Source organism: Lipophrys pholis, assembly GCF_963383615.2.
Source record: "Lipophrys pholis genome assembly, chromosome: 4".
Classification (NCBI taxonomy): domain Eukaryota; kingdom Metazoa; phylum Chordata; class Actinopteri; order Blenniiformes; family Blenniidae; genus Lipophrys; species Lipophrys pholis.
The window spans coordinates 20,984,624-21,005,121 of NC_137637.1; the positions used below are offsets into that span (position 1 = coordinate 20,984,624).

A 20,498-nucleotide genomic window follows, 5' to 3' on the forward strand; every position below is an offset into this window, starting at 1 on the left:
CTCCACGCTCTCCAATTCTCAACCTTGAATCTTTAAAAATGCGCCACAGAGAAAAACTACATTTTTCCAGAGGGACACAACTTTGATGAGAAACCTGGATTTTTTTTCTCCTTTCAATTCTATCACATACATTTAGATTTATTTTTTCTATGCTGTGACATAAGTGGCATTTTATAAATGTACAAACATTTTTGAAAATACATGAGTCTGTTTTTAATGTTTTTATAACCAAACCAGTAGCCAAAAAATGGAATTATAATCCTCACGCCTAGTTGTCTTCCATAAATGCAACCTATTGACCATGAGTTTTTCCAAAGCAGTAACACAATAGTCATTGATCCTAACTTAAACAATCTTCTTTTAATTCAAAAATAAATCCGCACAAACAAACAGCGACTTTTAATGGACTCCAGAAACTCAATGAGTCTTGAAAGAAGCCTTAAAGTCTCTGTTCTTGAAAAAGGAGCATGTCACCCAGTGTGGCTGGGTGACATGCTGACCTGCCTTATCAGGCTTTGGATACACAGGCAGGAGTTTTTAGTGGGATCTGTTGTTGGGTTCAGATTTTGTTTTCCAGGAGAAAAATTCTGAACATCACAAACCCCACAATGAACTGTGCTGACTCTGCCGTTGCCTGTGAGAGACAATACCCACAATACATACATTTCCTGCTCTTTTTCCCGTAGATTTCCTGTTCCTGTTTTGTCCTTTCTGCCTCATGAGTGCCCTTTTTACATCATGGCAGATTCAGCACACGTGTGTGTTTACGTGGAATGTAGAAGCCAATCAATCAATCATCACACACACACACACACACACACACACACACACACACACACACACACACACACACACACACACACGCACGCACGCACGCACGCACGCACGCACGCACGCACACACACACACACACACACACACACACACACACACACACACACACACACACACACACACACACACACAATTATCATTACTGGGACAGTTCAGTGGAGCAGTGGGTCAGTGCTCAGCTGCTTCAGACAGAATTAGAGTGGCAAACAGCTGAGCTTCTCTGGGGTGCTATCATGTGACCTATCCCACCCACAAGACCAAAGCAGCGCTGGGTTAGAGTTACCATGTCCAATTTTCCATTATGGCGTGTTACGTGTGTGCATGGAAATCCGTCTTCCTGTGTGCATTTGTCATTTGTACGGTATAGGTTTCAGTAGTAGTACGCACGGGTTCGGTTGAGGAGTAAAGAGAGTTTTCTACCTCTGCCAATAAACTTTTCTTCTAGCGCACAGAAAGCCGCACCTAAATTTTTGAATGTCATTAGCACACTTTCTGCCCTTTGTACCTCAACCTGTCCCAGCTACCCGTTCCCTCCGTGCTGCATAAATGCGAGTGGAGGTATTCCTAACATAATAAAAGACAGCATCTGGGAGCTTCGGCTCAGGTTGTGAGAATGTATCAAACAGCCCACCTTGTCTGGGATGAAAAGAACAGCAATACACAGCACATTTTGAATTGTTTGGTTGTATTGTTTCAAAGCCTGCAGAATAACAGCATGGCTGTTTTTTTCAGTGTCTGTCAGCAAAGCAGGTAAGGGAGAAAGAGCTGAGCACTGCACGAGCTGTTACTCATCTGAGTCACCCAATGCAAGGTCTCATAACTGCACTGCCCGTACAAGCAACTTTTTTCACTGTTCAAAGATTATATTCTGGTGATGGTATCTCCCCTGCAGTGAGTATTGTACACCTTGCATTGGGGGGTCTCCTGGTAGGACTTATGGGTGTTTACAACAAAGCAACATGAGCAGTGGACTAGCTTATCTTGCCTATAACCCTAAATGCAGAACCACAGCTGAGGTCCAGGGTTCAGTGTATGTATGTATGTATGTATGTATGTATGTATGTATGTATGTATGTATGTATGTATGTATGTATGTATGTATGTATGTACACTCCAAAAAATCAACTATGCAGTTTTTCAGTTTACATATCAGAATAATGTTTGATTTACATGAGCATATTGAGTATCTTGTTGTTAAATTCTAATACATGTTGTTCAGATAATATAAATAAATGGGATTCAATCTACTTAATATGAATAGATGGAAATGTGTGACATAATTCAATTACATTAGCTCAACAAATAATTTTTGTGTTTGTGGAAATGACTGAGAATAATTTTTTTCAGTGTATATGTATGTATGTATGTATGTATGTATGTATGTATGTATGTATGTATGTATGTATGTATGTATGTATGTATAACTTTTATATAATGTTACATACATATTACATATCAATAATATTACATTAAAACAATCACAGTCGAACGTTTGAGGCCAATGTGGAGGTCATATGCTGCAGCTCCTGTGTGTGTAGGCTAGTTTGTGTGTATGTGTGTGCATATGTGTTTGTGTGTGTAGAGGTGGGGGGATGGGGCAGCGCAGGAATTAGGTAATATTGACATGGCTGTTTCAACCCCACCCTTTCAACAATACTAAGATCAATGTACCCAATCAATAGAAGTCACTGGCAATAACTGAACAAGGAAAATATTCTCTCTTTTTTTTTTTTTTCAACTTGCATGTGTCCCAACATGCTCTTTCATCAGGTTGAGGGTCCTGCATAAAAACACATAATAAAGCATGCATGCATGTGCAAAATGAGAAAAGAAGAGCCAGCAAGGCATGCATTAAGATATTCATGTACACAGCTCAGCAGGGGAAGTGGGCTCTTTTCTGACACTGCATGATTGGTCACTTTTTCCCTCTCTCTCCCTTCCTGCTGAAATAGTTTTAACAAAAGAGAGGGAGATGGGGTGGCGTGGCTGGGGGAGGGGATGCATGGAGCTGCCCTGTTGTCACTAAGCAGGAGAGAGAGAGAGAGAGAGAGAGAGAGAGAGAGAGAGAGAGAGAGAGAGAGAGAGAGAGAGAGAGAGAGAGAGAGAGAGCTGGAGGGCGAGCGAGGGAGTGTAGGAGAAAAGGATAGGGTCCCACAAGCCTCTTACACACACAAACACACACGCACACACATGCGTACGCACACACCGCACATATTCACGGTCTTCACGCAGGTCAACCGCACACGCGTTTCCCATCGGCTCCTCTGTTGTACTTTGTGGAATAGAGGATTACTTTTGCCCACAAACTGAAACACTCATCGTGCAGATCCAGACATGGTCAGGTAAGTACATTTTACCCACTTTTGATTAAGAAAATATATCTCTATATATTTCTGGGTTTTCTTTTGGCATTAACGACAGCGTGCGCGTCTCGTGCATTCATGTCCGTTTCTGTGTCTCATTTGCTTGTTTGGTACGTGCATTTTTATTCTCGTTGTCATTTGTCTATATGAGCTAAAAAAATACTCTCGACTTTGTCATCTATATGTCAACATGTGAAGACTGACAATCCACGCAATCTTCCTTGATTATTCGGCGTTAGAGGAGAGTCCTCAGGGCGCAGTGTACAAAGTCCTCTTTGTAGTTATGATTTATCGTTTCTGTGTTGAAACTCGACTGCCTTTAAAAAAATAAACCTTCATTGCTTTGACTGTTTTATGATCCGGGGTTAAACCCCCTCTGTCAGCATTCAAACACTATCAGCTCATTAGACGCACCTACAATGTTTGAATCTATGCGCAACCATGCAAACACATGGCAAGTATATGGTTCTGTGTATGGTAGTCTTACTGCAAGTATTCTGAAAAGGGTTATTATTTTTGATATAATAAAACATGTTTAGCTCATAATACAGTACAATTTTGAGAGTTTTTTTCTTTTTTTTAAAGTGAATTTCTGTAAAATTCATTTGAGGCAGCAAATACTATGAAAATAGTCCATCCAGTCACATGCTTGTTTTCTTCTGACTCTGACACTGCCTGGCGCATTTATACTCTTCAGGTGGCAGTGTGTCAGAGTGGTGTTGAAGTGTGAGATGAACCATGGAGCAATGTCGGCGGACCACCACTACTAGCCAACCCATCAGCCGTTCAGTCGACAGGAGGAGAAGTAGCAGCAGCAACCCAGGAAAGCCTTGCAACATGCCGCTGGGCACCCACTAGCACCAAGTGGACCCCCGGTCCCCCCGCCTCTTCACCTGGGGGCCAGGGCTGCAGAATGCTCAGTCCTGTCACCCCATACAGTAAGTCTTTTGCTTTTGCATCGCCAGTGTTGGGATGATTGTGGAAAGCCAAGACATCAATACCATGACCTCGGCTCAGCTTGAGTGTTTTCCTGTACACATTCTTCTTGTGGCTCTTCTTTTGTCCAGGACTCAGCTCCTGTGGCTGTGCAGAGGAAAAAGAAGAGCTGGGCAGGCAGGGGGGGGGGGGTGGGGGTGGGGGGGTCTTTGAGAAGTCATGTTGAGAACACAGATATGCTAATGGCTTAAACAGCTGAGTCTCCAGGCTTTGCATTGAGGAATTTAACAGAAAGTGTTCAGTCACTGTTTTTTCAGCCCCCTCTATGTGAATATAGTATAGTAACAGTCTGTTTACACAGACGGCAGCTAAAACGCCACAGTCCGCGGTGTTTTTGGGGGCGAAATAAACATATTTCATACAGAAGCAGTGGTTGCGTCTAACCTGGTGCTAAGGCTTTGCGTCAATTCTTGAAAACCTCTTTTTAAAAACGTACCATTCAGATAAAGAAGAATCCCACCTGCGGTTTGTGTGGCGTAAAAGCAGATAAGGTCCCATGAATACCACCAATCATCACTGAGGTCTCTACTTGCATGTGTACAAATCATGAGATTCCTGTTCTGGCTGTTGAATATGCTTGTATTGACTGACTTGGGTATTGATTGGCCAAGCCTTAACAGGATTACAACACTAACCTGATTGGAATAATGCAACAGGGATTTACGTCTACATATTTTTAAAATTCTGGAGCAGCTCCACAGAGAAGTATGGACAAAAATAAAATGTTTGCTAAAGTCTCCTCTTTTTCTTTCTTTTTTTTTTTTTCTTTCTTTTTGCCCTGAAGTCTTCTTGGGTAAAATGAGGGAGTTGTCTGAGCAGACAGCAGTTTTAGTAACATGCATCTGTCACATTCCTCCTTTAAAGTGACTCACAGCATCACGCTACTTTTCCTCCCACATTTAGTTTAAGTGCTCTCATGTGCTGGTATTTTCGGCTCAACTTCAGTCCCATTTTATACCTGGACTGATTTGTGATCAATCTCCAAAGACAACCACGTAAACATGCAATCAGCTACACCTCATTAAGGCCTCTGTCTGTAATGATGATAGTGTGACAGGAGGAGAGTGATGAGTAGTTTCAGCACGTTTTAGTTGCCAGTTACCGGGGAGAAACGCTTCTGTGAATGAAAGCCAGATCGTTGGTAACCTAGTGTCAAGAGCCTCTCATTAGCCCCGTATAGTGTGCCACATAAACATCAACTTCTGCCTACACACACACATTAGGCCCTCTGTGGTAATCAAGAAAGCTTGTTAAACAAATTGTAGCACGGCTTCGATCCTCATTAGCTGTTATAGTAAAGATGTGTGCTGCTGCTGCTGCTGCTGCTGCTGCTGGCATTAAAATGTCAGACACAAGGAAAGCGCAAAGTGAAGGACAGATGGAGAAGACATGAGGAGGGACTGGTCAGCTGCAGCCTGATATATGAGTGGACACAATAAGCAAAGAGGGGGCCAGGCCAGCCTCTGCCACATGTGAGTGTGTGAGCTAAAGGAGTGGGGGAAGGGAAGAACTGACCACACAGGCTGGGACACACACTCCTGTCTTTACTGCTGCAACGAAAGAAGGAGGCTTAAGGAAGGAAGAAAGGAGTGGGGACAAATTTGTGAGACAGAAAAGTGAAAATGTCTGTAAAAAAAAAAAAAAAAGAGCAAAAATAATCCAATACAAGTGAGTGACTTTTATTGAGGGGTAAAATCATGTGAGCAGCAGTATCTCAACCTGAAGCTTCTTTCTGACTGGTCAGTTGGTGATTCAGGATATTAAAAAGTAATGTGCAGGTATAGGTGAAAACAGAAATCAAACATGTTACAGTATTTGATTGGCTCTCAAAGCGTGTAGCCTTGTGGATTGTGCAGCCTCGGAGCAAAGGGGGAAGGGGACATAAAAGTCAGAGGGAGGGTCCGCTCCTCCTTGCACGCTGACTTTGCGCTCAGCGTTTCAGACTATGGCCACTGCTTACATAACAGTTGAACCCTCATTTGTAAGTGGGACAGAGCTCGCAGGGTGACATGGATGTTTTGTATTGCAACGTAATCCTGGCAAGCTCCACCTGTCCACATGCTTATTGATCCTCGCAGAGCTGTGAATCATCTTCTAACTAATGCAAATCACCTACCAGTTTGCAAACAGCCATTGGGGCGATTTGTCAACACCGTACCTATTCTTATTTTTTTTCTTTTTAGTCCACTGTTCTTTTGCCTTGAATTGGAGTTTAATATGCTGAATGTAAGGAGAGGATATGTGCTTTGTAAATAGATCTCAGGTTAGATTCTTGACATTCCTGCAGCTTGACTCATCCCATAGATGACCAAAAGACCTTCTGCATGTCGGCCAGCAGAAGCTGAACACGGCATAAAAAAACACAATACGGGAGTGTGCTTGTGACAAACAAACCTGTGTGTGTGTGTGTGTGTGTGTGTGGGTGTGTGTGTGTGTGTGTGTGTGTGTGTGTGTGTGTGTGTGTGTGTGTGTGTGTGGGTGTGTGTGTGTGTGTGTGTGTGTGTGTGTGTGTGTGTGTGTGTGTGTGTGTGTGTGTGTGTGTGTGTCCGTCTTCGGGGGATGCCTTTGTTTATTGTGAGAGGAGCAAAAGCGCTAACAGAAACCCTTCAGCTCCAGAAGGGTGATTTTTGTTTCCACTGGCCATCCAAGCAGCCAACCATCACTGATGTTTCACCACCCCCCAAATCCCATTCCAGTCCGCCCCTTCCCCCACATGTACTTCCATCTAATTAACCCCTAATTACTCTTTACTGACCATGCCGTGGACCAGGAGTCAAACTGGTCTCCATTGACGCATAGAAAACATCAATAATTTACATAAATTGGTTTCTTTGAAGGAGAAACTCCTCAGCTCACCAGTATTTTGCACTCTTGAATTCTGCAAGTATGAAGAATGAAAACTATATTTTTTTTAAAAGTGAAAGCACTAAACCTGTTTTGTTGGTGGCTGGACGGGGAGCTGGGATGTCCATGACTAATCAATGAGGCTCCTGTTTAGAATGAAAAATACTTTTTGTTCGACATTGATAATCACACACACACATTGCACATTTTCTGAAAAGAGAGGGAAAAAACAATACTTTGATGCCACTTCATACTCTTGGTTCTTTATAGGATACTTTCATGTTACAGTTCACATGTAACACTCAAGACAGATTTGTGCATTTGTGCAAGTACCATGTCATGGTGGATACCCGACAAACAACTGCAGATTTTACCGTGGCGGTCATGCTCTTCTGCAAACATGCAGGATTTCCTTGCTTCAAAATCTAGCTTTTCCGCTCTCTGGTTGATCTCTGTCCCCTCTTGGCTCCACATGCTCACAGATCTTGCAGGCCATCGCCTCTTTTATTGTAATTTTGTTTTACTTACCTTCTGCACATCACTGCACAACTTTTCTTGTGTTGGTTAATGTGAAAAGAATAAATGTGTGGAAATGTGTGTGTTTTCTTTTCTTAAAAAAAACAACAACACATAGACACTACTTTAACAAAGCACAGTTTTGTACTTAAAGCCAAGAGATGGGTGATATAGTCCTGAATTAATATCATGACATTTCAAGTTATTAAAAAAAAAAAAAAACACGCATTAACTTGTTTCAATATGTTTAATATGTCAAAGATTGCCTTTCAGCAAGAATCTATTAAAATTAACATCACCGTTCAAGCTGCAAAGCTGACCTTTGCTATTATTAATGGGGTTGTATTCCAGCATTAAGTCAATTGAAAAACTGCTAAATCATTAATTGCAAGATTAGTTTGTCAAAGATTTTATGATAAGATAGTACCAGCTATAGCGCCAATGTTTTCAGTTGTTTGGAAAAAAACTGACGAAAGTCTTACTGAAAGAAATATTAGATTTTCAGTCCTATTGAGAAAAATGTTTCCTGTGTCTTTACTAAGGAATTTATTGGGGACAAGTAGAACGTGAATGTGAATGACTATGAAAGGCCCGTGAGGGAGAGTTCTCGTGTTAATAATGAAACTTACATCGAGCTGATTGCTGTTATAAATTATCTAATTTTATCCAAGTCAGGCCAATTTCAGAACACATTCATCACCAGGTGCTTCATTTGAACTCTCCCTTGCAATTCAAGCAAATAACACAAACCATAAACGTAAACTCACGTGCGTCCATCATTAAAACCTTAGGGCATCTCACATCTCATGGTATGGAACGTCTAACATTAATTACTTTTAAATTAAGAGACATGATTCTTAGCATATACAATTTACTTAAAAAAATATGGTGCCAAATGTTTGCACAATTTGGAGATTTCTGGTGTATTTACACAAATATTAAATGCTAGAAAAATACAAGCTGGAGGAATAAAGTGGAACTTAAACACACACAAAATGAATATCATTTGTAGAATGAAGTATGAGTGGAATTATTTGTCTTTTTCCATTTTAGATAAGTGTTGTTTAATCATGTTACTTTAAATTAAATTGATGAAGACGTGTCCTCGTAGGCATTTTGCAAGCTCTAGAGTTGCAGTAAATGAGCCGGTCGACATTTGAAGCCGACATAGGAAGGAATAGTGCAGCAACAGTGTGACAAACCTAACAGGTATGTCTGAACACAGCTGCTGATGTATACATATAGTCCTAAAACCTTGACCTCCATTTGTGCTCTTGGTTCTATTTCCTCTGTGTGGCATCCGTTCATCTGGGTCCAGTAGCCACAGTGCTGCAGGACAAAGAGGAAGCTCTGGTCGACAGTATCGTAATCGCAATGATTACGGGAAGCCGCCGCAGTGCCAAGCCGGCTTTATTCCCATCTTTTCTGATGGTAAGCCAAGCATGAGCAAGAATGAAGGGGTGCTTCCAGACCTCAAGACACAAAGACCACAAAGTGCTGGATTAGGGTGACCGTCACCCTCATTACACCCAAACTCCGCTGCTTAATATCCTCTCTCATGCACAGATGTCTGATACTGCAGCTCATTATGAACAGGGGGAGGTTTTAATCAACTGCAGTAATTCACATTCTCTGAGCAGATCTCAAAATGGCAAAGTTATTTTTTACTTCAGCCTTCAAGATACGTTAGGAAGGAGCTATTCTGTACACAGTGTAAAACAAACTTGCGACAATAAGATTTAAAAAAAATAATAAAAAATGCTTGTGCTAGGACGACCGGCACAGCAAGTTGTTGTCTACATTTTCTAAAACATCTCAGATTTTAGCGTTGTGATATTAAAAATATCTTTAGCATTTGCCATGTTTTCTCAGGGGGGAAAAAGCATGCAAAGGAGCCATAAAAAAAGTGTCACACTAACCAGAAACTCCATCAAAATTCACAAATCCTTAACAAATCCACTTTAAATTACTCTAGTTTGTAACTGTATGTTTATACCTGCTCACTGTTTTATTCCTCAGCAAGGCTTCAATGCTTGCTGAATAATTACTTGATTGCGGACTAAACTCTTCAAATAAGTTGCAAGCTTATGCGGAGGATAAGGACGAGGTTTACCGGGGACGCTTCTTTAATGCTGGTCACTGATTGTCAGATTGTCGCCGAGCTCTGACACTCACATAAGCCGTACACGCTCTAATCCATCATTAGTCTGGTTTCTTTTCCCAGTCTCGCCCTCAACATATCCAAACGCTCCAGTTCACTGTAGCATCTTCTGATCTCACAGCGATCACTTCCCCCTTTGTTCAGTTTTCACATCCTTTCTGAGAGGAATCCAGACTCAGTAGATTACAGCGCTGACATGTCTGAGCGAGATTATCCACCATCTGCTGAAGAGGAATAGATTGAAGACGAAGTGGCAAATGATTGGCTCATGGCAGCAGTCAGCATGACCAGTGAGTACCAGTCTGATGGCACCGTGTCTGCATTTCTATGTATCTGTGAAACGCAGGTTGGATAATGCCTAAAGAGAGCTGCATTTTGCTTTCTATATCATTGTTTAAACCTTTCAGTTGCGGTCGACACAACCAAACAGACAGCTGCACATGTTTGTGTTTACTTATAAAATCTCTCTCTATAAATGGATATATTTAATGTTGTATTTTGTAGATCTGCACATCATTTTATCAATTATAATTAAGTTTAAGCATGTTTTTCAAATTAATGTGTATAATTTTTTTAGTTAAATGGTAATATTTTAATAATGTAGTAAGAATATTTTTGGCCTGACAAAACTTTGCACTCTTTTTAGACTCACTGTCATTCTCAAACATTCTGATATGACAATAAAGTTACTCATTGGCAGTAATATTGAGCTTTTTGTCTGGTTTGACTGCAAAAAAGCTATACCAACCAATGGCCATCTAAAGGACATGTGACTGATTACATTAGTGGTCTTCTCTTTTTAATGAAATAAAATCCTTTCGTTTTATTCATATGACGCCCAGATATATTTTGTTGTACTTGTATGGATGTAGTGGTGGACTTTCTGTGCGCATGTTAAAGTAAATGGTAAGAAAATGGTTATCATTAGGAGGTCGGCCTGCATGCAGCTATTAACGGATGACTGTGATAGTGGAGCTACTAATGACGCTTTTCCACGGGGCACTTTTTCCACTAGTACCTACTCAACCCTGCTCGACTCGATTCGCCTTGCTTTTGACGCTTTTCCATTACGTGCTAGTATCTGGTACCAGGTACTTTCGTGGTACCTGCGCAGCCGAGGTTTCCAAGCCAGCTGAGGCGAGAAGATAACGTGACGAGCAGCGACGAGTTGCAGACGTTTTTTTTGTCTGGTGACGACGAGAGGATTCAGCGAGAGCTCGATGGAGGGACCCGCTACGAGTATCAGGAGGTCTCCGAGCCACAGATACCACCGGTGTTTCCGATTAAACGTTTTTCCTGTTAGCTGGTGACCGGCTTCTTCAAGTGTCCCCTTTTCACAGCAGATGTTTAAAACCCGACCAAAATCCATAGCTGTCGTGGAGAACGTCGTTTAACCTAATTTCCATTAAAGTTTAAAGTACTGTACCGTTTGTTTGTTTCGTTTTAACATCAGCTGCTGCTAACTGCTTGCGGCAGAAGTCACCAGTTAACAGGGGCACCAGTGAAACCAAAACACAAGACAGTGAAACGTGATCATAACAATACACATTTTGTGATATTAGAATTAGATATAGAGAAATAAATTCTATTTCATTTATTATTTGTGCTGATATCCAATGCATTTTTGCTCCGTGTCAAATCAGGGGTGATTACTTGATGACTCCACCCACGCTGTGGTCGTACTATGTCGTAATGGAAAACGACCGAGGCAGAGTCGAGTAGAGGTGAGGCGAGGAAGGTCGAGTCGAGTAGGGCTGAGTTGGTACGAGTGGAAAGCGTCATAACAGTCAAAGTGTTGGAGAGCAGCTGAAAGATATTGCTCAGTCAGCAGAAAATCATGTCTGCTTGTGCAGAGTCTGTTACTGGATGTAATTAATTCATTCCATGGTGGCAGTGTAATTGCATGTTCCTGTCGAAAAGACATTTGGCCTTTTTTGTTGTTGTTTTCTTAGGAGTACACACAATAAATGACATTATTTAGTGTATGCTGCTGTGCTCTTAAATTGGCACAAAAAGCGTTACGTTTTTAAACAGTCAGACCTCATAGACGCCATTGCATTTACTTTATCCGGACAAAAGAAATTGCTTAGTAAAAATTTGATGAATTTACATTACATTACTAGATTACTGAAGCTTTCTAACTGTGGCAAGCGAGTTAAAAAAAAATAGACTATTGCAGAAGGCCCAAGGACATCTGTGTAAGAGTGTGAAGTGTAGATACCTTTTTATTGAAAGGCGAATGTTGTATTTTCACTTAACTGTATATCAAAGTTTGATTAAAAGACATTTTAGACATTTAGCCGAGGTTGACCGTACACAATCAACTCAAGGTCTTTATACAGCCATTAATGCCTGACCATTCAGTTCAGTCATCATTGGTTGAGCAATTGAAGGAGGGATGGATGATGGGTAGAAAAAGAACAAAATATCTAGAACAGCCCATAAACACAAAAAAAACCCAACATCTTGTTATATGAAGGTAGGCACAGCGACTCTTATTGTTTCTGTTTGTAAAATCAGATGTTTTTGCATCATTATAGCAGTGTTTTCTTTATTGAGATCAAGTTTGATGATAATTTTGTGAAGCAAAACAGGGTTGACTAAATAGGCCCTATATATAAGTATTATGTAAACGTAATATAAAGTAGACATAGCAGAGTTGGCCGCAACTTGAAAAGTAATGTAACAAATTGTAACTACTTATTGAACAATAATAATACACTTAAATTTTTTATTTTTTTTTAAATACATAAATGTACTTTTTGTAAAGGTTACTACCTTTGCCTCACTCCCTTTAATTAGCTGATTATTATTCATTGGTTCCGTTGTACACTCAATGTCTTAACAAAATAATTTCACATCACATGTATAACACATATTCTGGCTTGTATGGATTTGGGTCACAGTCTCAGTTTTTGTAGATATGTAGCCTGCATAGAAAAAATCCAGGTAACCTTGATGGACTGACTCATCCTGCCTCACCTGGGAGCGTTTCCATCGCAACCACTTTACTTTATGGCCTGCATGTTCAATTGTGCCGCTGCAGGAGAAAGCACGCATCATCTCAAGACCAGAGGTGCTCTTTGAAGAGAGCAAAAGCAAAAGAGAACAACCCTCCTTTTTAGATAATATTGTCTTCGAAGACGCATTTATCACACGTACTAGATTTGAGGGCATATCTCACTATTCAAAACAAACTACATTTGTTCGTCCAGTCAGGTGGCAGTGGAAGGGAGGTGGGGAGTAGATTCAATCTGATAATAATGAGAAAATAACAAGCAGAAAACTGCGTCTGGTTATTCTTTGATTGGATTTCATTTAGTCCTCAATTTTGAGACAGTACTCATGAGTGATCAGGAAAACCTGATTGAGATCACGTTATCCCAAACTAGCTGATTATTCTGTTTTTCCAAACCTATAAGAAAAGCTGGTTCATCGCTGAAGGCGTAACTGTGGCTTGATGTTCTTTTATTATATGTGACCTTGAGTATTGGCATTATAAATTCATAGACAACAGAGACATCGTTGTTTGTACCTCAGACACTTGTATTTATTTTGAGGGGTTTTTTTTCTAGTAGAGAGCCTCTTTGTTGGGATTATTTCAGCAAAGAGAGTCCAAATGACCTAAATTACATTATATTGAGAAATGCCTGTAAATGTGCTACTTTTGTTCAGTTTACTTAATTTCTAGGGTCTCTGACCTCAACTTGAGTGACAAAGTCCTTTTTGACCTGTATGGAGATGTAGTAATAGTCCCTGCACAGCAGGCACAGTGGCTTTAGCCCCCCTCAACCCTTTGGGGCCTGTAAACCCATGTTGTTATCCACCAGTGATCTGTTGACTTACTGAAAAAAACGACGAGTCAAACTTGCCTGACTTGTTTATGTGCAATGTAATTTAGTTTCTGATGACACTTTAAAGGACGACAACAATTTATTTTCCCTGCTGTTGTGTTTGCATGGGAATACATGCCTTCAATGTTCATTTGGTCAGGATGTGCACCGCAGCCAGACAGAATTCCCTCGAGCAAAGGGATTTCCAGAGCCAACGTCCGGCCTGAGCTGGTCGACAGCACTACGATCCCCGGATTGGATGAGTGGGATTATTGGGCTGAAGGATCATTTAATTTAGGGATCAACATGTGGACCGTTTAGCGGCCCATCTGGTGGTCTTTGTGGACATGTGACACAACCTGCTGTAATCCACATTTGCGAATGAGTAAACGTGCGTGTGCATATGTGATATTGAATAAATGAAAAGTCCTGCCACTGCTGCTTTCATTTTCATTTACTTTCCTTTGTCAAAATGTGTCTTAACTGAATCAGGAAAAAAATTATGAATCATTGTGAGTTTAGTCTGGTCCCATCTGATGATGAACTGAATATATTTGTGACTGTTGGTTATAAGAAGTGTTGCCAGACGTTTCCATCCATTTTAAGATTAATCATTAAAAAAATTCCAATCTTGATTTATCAAACCGAAGACCCTGATATTAAGACAAACTCAATAATTCCAACATGTGTTCAGTCCTTGCCAGACAATTACTTCTTGACAGTATCTCACAAATTTGGAGAAAAAAATAACAATAAAGAGGGCATGAATTATTATGTCTTATTTGAACTAATTAAGAAAACAATTTCTGCATTGTCTCATTTCTGAAATGTGGAAGTTAAGACATGATGAAAGAATAAAAAGGTCTTCCCAATGATGTTCACAAAGGCAGCATTGTAGGCCTATTGTCATTCAGTTTCAAAGACTATACCCAACCAAGGCAGTGGAGTCGTGATTATGTTACATAATCACACCAACAAAACTGTCAGTTAAGCTATTGAGACTTCAATATTACAGAATATTTCTCTTCAGGCGAAACAAAAACACATTTTAAAAAATGTATGTTGTCAATGATTCAAGGAAAGCAAAAAAAGAAGAATTACCCCAAATTTGTCTTGTTTACCAACATGCAATCATGTTTATGGTTTTTATATAATATCTTAATGATAAGTGAAGTGATATTTTATCATTGACTTTCCTCTGAAAGAGTATCTCACGCAGGGAGGCCCACCTGAATACATTTGGTCTATACTCAAAGAAATGTTTGTGATGGATTCATTATAGAGATACAGCATTAGATTGTTGGTCAGTAATGATCGTCATTCGACGCTGATGAAGTTTTCACAGTAGCATCTTCCCCTGTCAAATGCTGTTGCAGGGAAGCCCGTTTGGCCCGAGCCTGGGGTCAGGACAGTTTAATAATACTCTGCAATGCCTGGAATGTCAGCCTAATGCTGGTTCAAAATGACAAACCCTCAACCTCTAAACCAGTGGATTACATGGTGTAAAAATCCATGTATAACTGCAAATGTCACAAAACAATCTGACTCTCCAGCCTGCTTAAATCAAAGGCTACACTTGTATTAGTGTTCCTAAATGCTTTGGTGTAGTCTCAGTGTGATATGGATGAAAAACTACTATGATCTCCCTCCCGAGTAATGACCCCGCCTTCTACACCCCCTCCCGACCAGCAGACCCCTGAGGTTTTGGCCGAATTAGATCACACGCCTGGTGGGGGTGGTTTTGTGGACTAAGAGACTCACAGAGAGACAACAATGGCTCCAATGTGAGAGAGGCAAAGGCAGAGGGCAGCGCGCGGGCTGATAGAGGCTTATCGCCGTGGAGACCAGGCTGGGGGCGATGTTGGCAGCTTCACATAAAGATTAGAGCAGTTGTGTCCTGCCTGGATGAGACTGTGTAAAAGAGCATGGGCAAAGCATTGATAAGATTCTGGAAAGAATCAGCTTTCTAAGGTGATTATCAGATTAGATATTTAGATTTGGCTTTCAAGAAATCTGAGGAAAACAAGAGGGGTCAAGATCCCTCAAATTTTGGTCTTGTCATTTTGAATTTTCACATTTGATATGATTATTTTTAAGTGAACGTGTGATTGAACATCTTTGGTCTTCTTTCAGGTCTGTTGAAGATGCACTGGTCTCCGGAGCACGCCGCCTCTTTATCTCAGTGGCCTGAGCAGCACCTAGACGTTACCTCCACCACCTCGCCGCCGTCTGCCCACAAACACGACCCGTACACTACGGCTGCTCGCCGTGGCTACGCCTCCTCAGGTTACCCTTGGGCCAGTGATGACATATCAGCCCTCACTGCTTCCTCCCTTCTCAAACGTTATGCTGAGAAGTACTCGGGCCTGGAGTTGTCTTATGACCGCCCTGCAGCAGGGGCCTACGGAGAGCCTGGGAGCTTCCTGAAGTCAGAGCCTGAGCCCTGGTCACTGGGTCAGGGCATGGAGTGTTACCCTGGACTGGAGGCGCTCGCTGGCACTAAGGTGGGCTCTGCTGCTGTGGGGATCCCTGCCACAGGAAGTGTGACAGTAGTTAGCAGTAACCTGACCTCTGAGCCCATCTACAGTGGTGCTGGCTCCTGCAGCACCCCCTCGTCTCAGGAATACCCTCCCACCTATAACAGCACCTACTTGTCCTCAGGATACTGCCCCCAGCCCAGCGCTGCTCTCCCACCTGGCCCTCTGCACACTTTGCAGCCCGCACCCACTCTGGTGCCCGGCTACAGCACCAGCACTCCTGTGTACAACTACCCGCCAGGATGCTACCCCCAAACCAGCCTGTCCTCGGGATACAGCCACCCCGGCTCTTCCTACCTGCCCTCTGGGATTAGTGCTCCCACTCCTCTGGCTCCAAGGCCCTCCATGGTGGGGGGCAGTTACAGCTACCCACCCCACAGTCTCGGAGGGACCTCAGAGGCGGGGGCGCCGTTGAAACGCAAGGCCTTTGAGATGACTGAGGAAGGCCAGGAGGGAGCGGATGTGGAGGGGTCACGCTACAGAAAGTATGGTAATGGGCACGGAAACAGTCACAGCAAAGGACATGGCAACGGTCACAGCAATGGCTACGACATGAGTGGCTCAGCCTCCGACCCACAGGCCTACAAATCTGGAAAGCCCCTCATCTCATCGCCGTACGCGGGCGCCGGAGACTACAGTCCACCATCAGGCCTTGCAGGAGAGGGGGTATCAGGGGAGCACAACTTTCCCCAACAGCAGAGAATGCCTCTGAAGATACCTGCAGCTCACACACGATCTGATGACCCAACTGGGGGGCGCTGATAGCCCCAAATAGTGTATGAGAGGATTCCCTCGTTCCTTAAAATCAATCGGGGTTCTTAACCTGAGTGGACTTGGAGAGGACGTTTATCAGTGAAAAACCTAATCTTCACACAAGAGCACGAGACGGGTTACTCTTGTCCATGTAAAACATTTTCTTTACTAGTGTTTTTCCAAAGATTCAAAGGGGGTGTGGGTTTCCAGTTTTGCCCTTTAAGGTTGAGGTAAGTGTGAGGAGTAAGGTCGAGGCATTCTCTACATTAAGACAGTCCAAATATATGAGTGTCTGTTTTTCTCAGGATCCTATTTATTTCCTTCCTGCTTCAGTAGCAGCAGCACTACAATATTGCTATTTTAGAAGTTCATGTGATTATTTGTGGCCATGATGTTTGTGCAAGGCCTTTGACTGCAATAATGTTCTATCATACAACAGAGATAAAAAAAAACAATTATTACTGACCAAAAAGTAAAGAAAGCAATAACTGCATTGGCCAGTTTGTCATAAAACTTCAGCACAATCACTGCGACACAGCTGACTGTGAGGCTCAATGCGTCACTTGGCCTTGAGAAATTAATGTTTTCCTGCTTTGACCTTTTTCCTTATGCCTGTTTTGTTTTCTCCTCCACAGTTTTATTTGCCTCTCTTTTGCCTCATTTCTTCACTGGAGCCCCGCCTCCTCCACGCAACCTTTGTAACCTGTTTTTGTCCACTTTATGCATATCAAGCTGCTCATCAAACTATGACTTGGTTGTACACATGGAGCCGCCCCTTATAATAGGATTCTTTACATCTTAATGCAATAAAATAGTATAGGGGAATTCTTTGAGATTTTCATGATAATTTTGAAAAATATTTCATATTAACAGAACTCCAACTATATATTTCTGCAAATCCAAAAACTGACAGGTATCTTTTCTCAAGAATATATCCAAGTTCTGTACTTGGCTGTTCTTCTGCCTTGTCTTTAGCATTTAGGTTATTATAAAAACAATTATCCACAGAAATCAAAAGCTACCAAATAAATAACAAAAATGCTAAAACATGCATTCACTGGGAACAGCTGATGGTGCATAAAGTCTGTTTGGATGTGCAGCTCAGACCTAGGGTAAAGGCTTCTGAGTGCCTCCAACAGTTTCTGCTCAACAAAAACTTTTCTATGAAGATTTACCTGCCTGTCTGCCACAATTTGCTTTTTTATATGCATTGTCTTTTGCCTCTCAGAAGGATGATTTATAGTCGTGTTACCAATTGCTCAGGAAAATTATTGTTACCTCAGAATGATAAAAATAAGAATGTATGTTATTACCTTAGGGTGTTTTTTAGGGAGCTTTATGGAGCAAGGTGGGGAAACGGAGCCATGGCCGACACTTCAGGGAAACAATGAACTTACAAGGCCTTTCAACAGCATAAAATACACGCATGCAAACGCACAACGCTAACCACACAGCTTTCTAGCTCTGGAAAACTTAAGGTTTTTGTACCAAGGCCTGAAATGTTGAATGTAATTCAGATATTTTTTTTAAAAAGGACAATACATGCCATAATGTACATCAATGATGTTTTTAGATATATGAGACATATTTTCTTTGTGTATAGATGTAATTCCCTATTAGGTTTTGGTGGAGAAATGAATGATGTGTTAAGTGTTAGTGTAGTTAGCAGTGGGGAAAAAGGGGGGAGGTTGTGGGCAAACTGTCAAAATGAAGCACTCCTCATGAACTATACTTGGCATTTTAAGACGTACAAATACTATTCTGTAACAATCGGTTATGTGGCTTTAAGGTCATCATAAAGTGTTCGATTCCCAGTTTGTATGTTAGAGTTACGCAAACCGCTCAACATGTAGTCGCGAGTCATTCGGCTTGAATTTAGCGCTTTACTGCTGACATCGTGAGATGGAGACGTTAAATATTCTCAGCGTACCGACGTGTATGCCATCCTTTCATAAAATGTGCCATGCTCTTACTTTTGCAAACAAAGCCCTTTGGGTCAGACGTAATGAAAACACGATCGGAGTATGTTGTGAATTTCAGTGTGATTAAAAAAAAAAAAAAAGAATTCTGATTGTTCGTTACACACATGCTTAACTTTAAACTTATTCAGATTTTGGTTAAATGTGAAAGATAAAAATTAAAAAAAAGACCCTTTACGTACACAAGAAATTATCCAGAAAAATAGAACTGATTTCAGATGATTGTGTATTTGCCCCTACATTTGATAAACCTTTAAGCGCTTAGCTACTACAAATGGATGCTCTTTATTGTCACAGGAACAATGTGCTCTACAGTAATTTACTCTCTGTAACAAGTCTTTGCTGTATCTCAATGTGTCTCTGACTCAGTGAGGAGAGTTGAATTTTTGCCGCAGAAGAAAACTTGGGCTTTGTTTTTATCTTGTTCTTTCTTCAGTTGTACCTTCGTTGAATCTTGTACATTCTCTGTAACCATTTCTACCTCAATTTGAAGACATTGTACATGGAAGTATTTATTTCATGTCATTACACATGCCTGTTTAAGAGCAGTGTTTCCATTTCTTGACTTGTTATAGTCTACCTCACTAAAGATTGTTGTGTCATTGAAATGAAGAATATCATACCAGAAAAAGAATGTTCTTGACTTTGTTTTTTTGTCTGTGAGAATGAAAAATGCTTAAGGTTTTAGTGTTCTTATTTACTGAATAACACTTTGAATATAAGATAACATTGGCTGCAGTATGTGTTCTTATTTACAAATAAGTAGACCAGGCCTGAAGTCTGTCTGGCACTGATGAATTACTCTCAGGGAAGTGGAAGTTAATTTGGTGAACGTCTACAACTCAAGAATAAAAAGCTACTCCCTCAACTTCAACTAATTCTGCTACATTGAGATGAGAAAAAGCGTCACTCACATCCAAAACCTTCACAGATTCATTAGTTTTATGTCTTGGCTTGAGATGTGATGTGTTGAACCTGATTCTCTCAGCCAAACACAAATTTATCAGATCAGAAGTTCGATGGCTAATCTTAAATCATGGCAATACTTAATTGGTTTTATGCAACCGTTAACTCTGACAGGAGCTTTTGTACAAGAGGCATTCAGCGAGTGCTGATATTCAGTTTAACAGCAGTAGGACGCTTCATAGCATGCATCACTCCACTTCACAATGGTTCAAATGTCATTAATATCACCAATACCAGAGAACTATTTCTCAGTATGCTAACACTCGTGACATCTGTGGGGCTTTGCACATGGAATAGAAATGTACAAATAGGCGTACAAGAATGAAAGTGGAAATTATGGGAATGAAGAAATCCACGAAAGACGCAGCCTGCGGACAAACTTGTGTAGTGTTTAGCAATCTTTGTTCACTATTTGTAATATTGAAGAAAGCAAAGATTACACAATTGTAATCATCCTCAGGCTTACAAGTAACACACATCTGTGCGAATGTTCAGAACAATATTACTCAATCAAGAACCATATGTTTGTCCATTCATTGGAATTAAACGCCACACTTATTATTTACTTGACTTCTTGTCCATATACAGCAATTCAGAAAATTGTTAAGTGTAAAATTCAATATTCCCCAAAATATAATGTATAATTCAATGTTTTTTACTTTGTCCTGTTCAGGGTCAAGGGATCACCAATCCCAGCTACCTGGGCACCCTGCACG

The 20,498-nt window shown here is 41.1% G+C and overlaps 1 protein-coding gene across 2 annotated transcripts; it reads left to right on the forward strand.

The window, feature by feature from the left end:
- The first annotated feature begins 3,000 nt into the window (after window positions 1-3,000).
- LOC308108828 (fidgetin-like protein 2) lies at window positions 3,001-18,884 on the forward strand. Of its 2 annotated transcripts, XM_080462087.1 has the most exons (3): window positions 3,001-3,176; window positions 3,895-4,135; window positions 15,681-18,884. In XM_080462087.1, exons 2-3 carry the CDS (start codon window positions 4,111-4,113, stop codon window positions 16,844-16,846), a joined length of 1,191 nt encoding a protein of 396 aa, XP_080318213.1. In that variant the 5' UTR covers window positions 3,001-3,176; window positions 3,895-4,110; the 3' UTR covers window positions 16,847-18,884. The 2 variants fall into 2 exon arrangements, with proteins under 2 accessions (XP_080318213.1, XP_080318214.1); XM_080462088.1 differs by lacking the exons at window positions 3,001-3,176; window positions 3,895-4,135 and adding an exon at window positions 9,806-10,004.
- The last annotated feature ends 1,614 nt before the right edge of the window (window positions 18,885-20,498 follow it).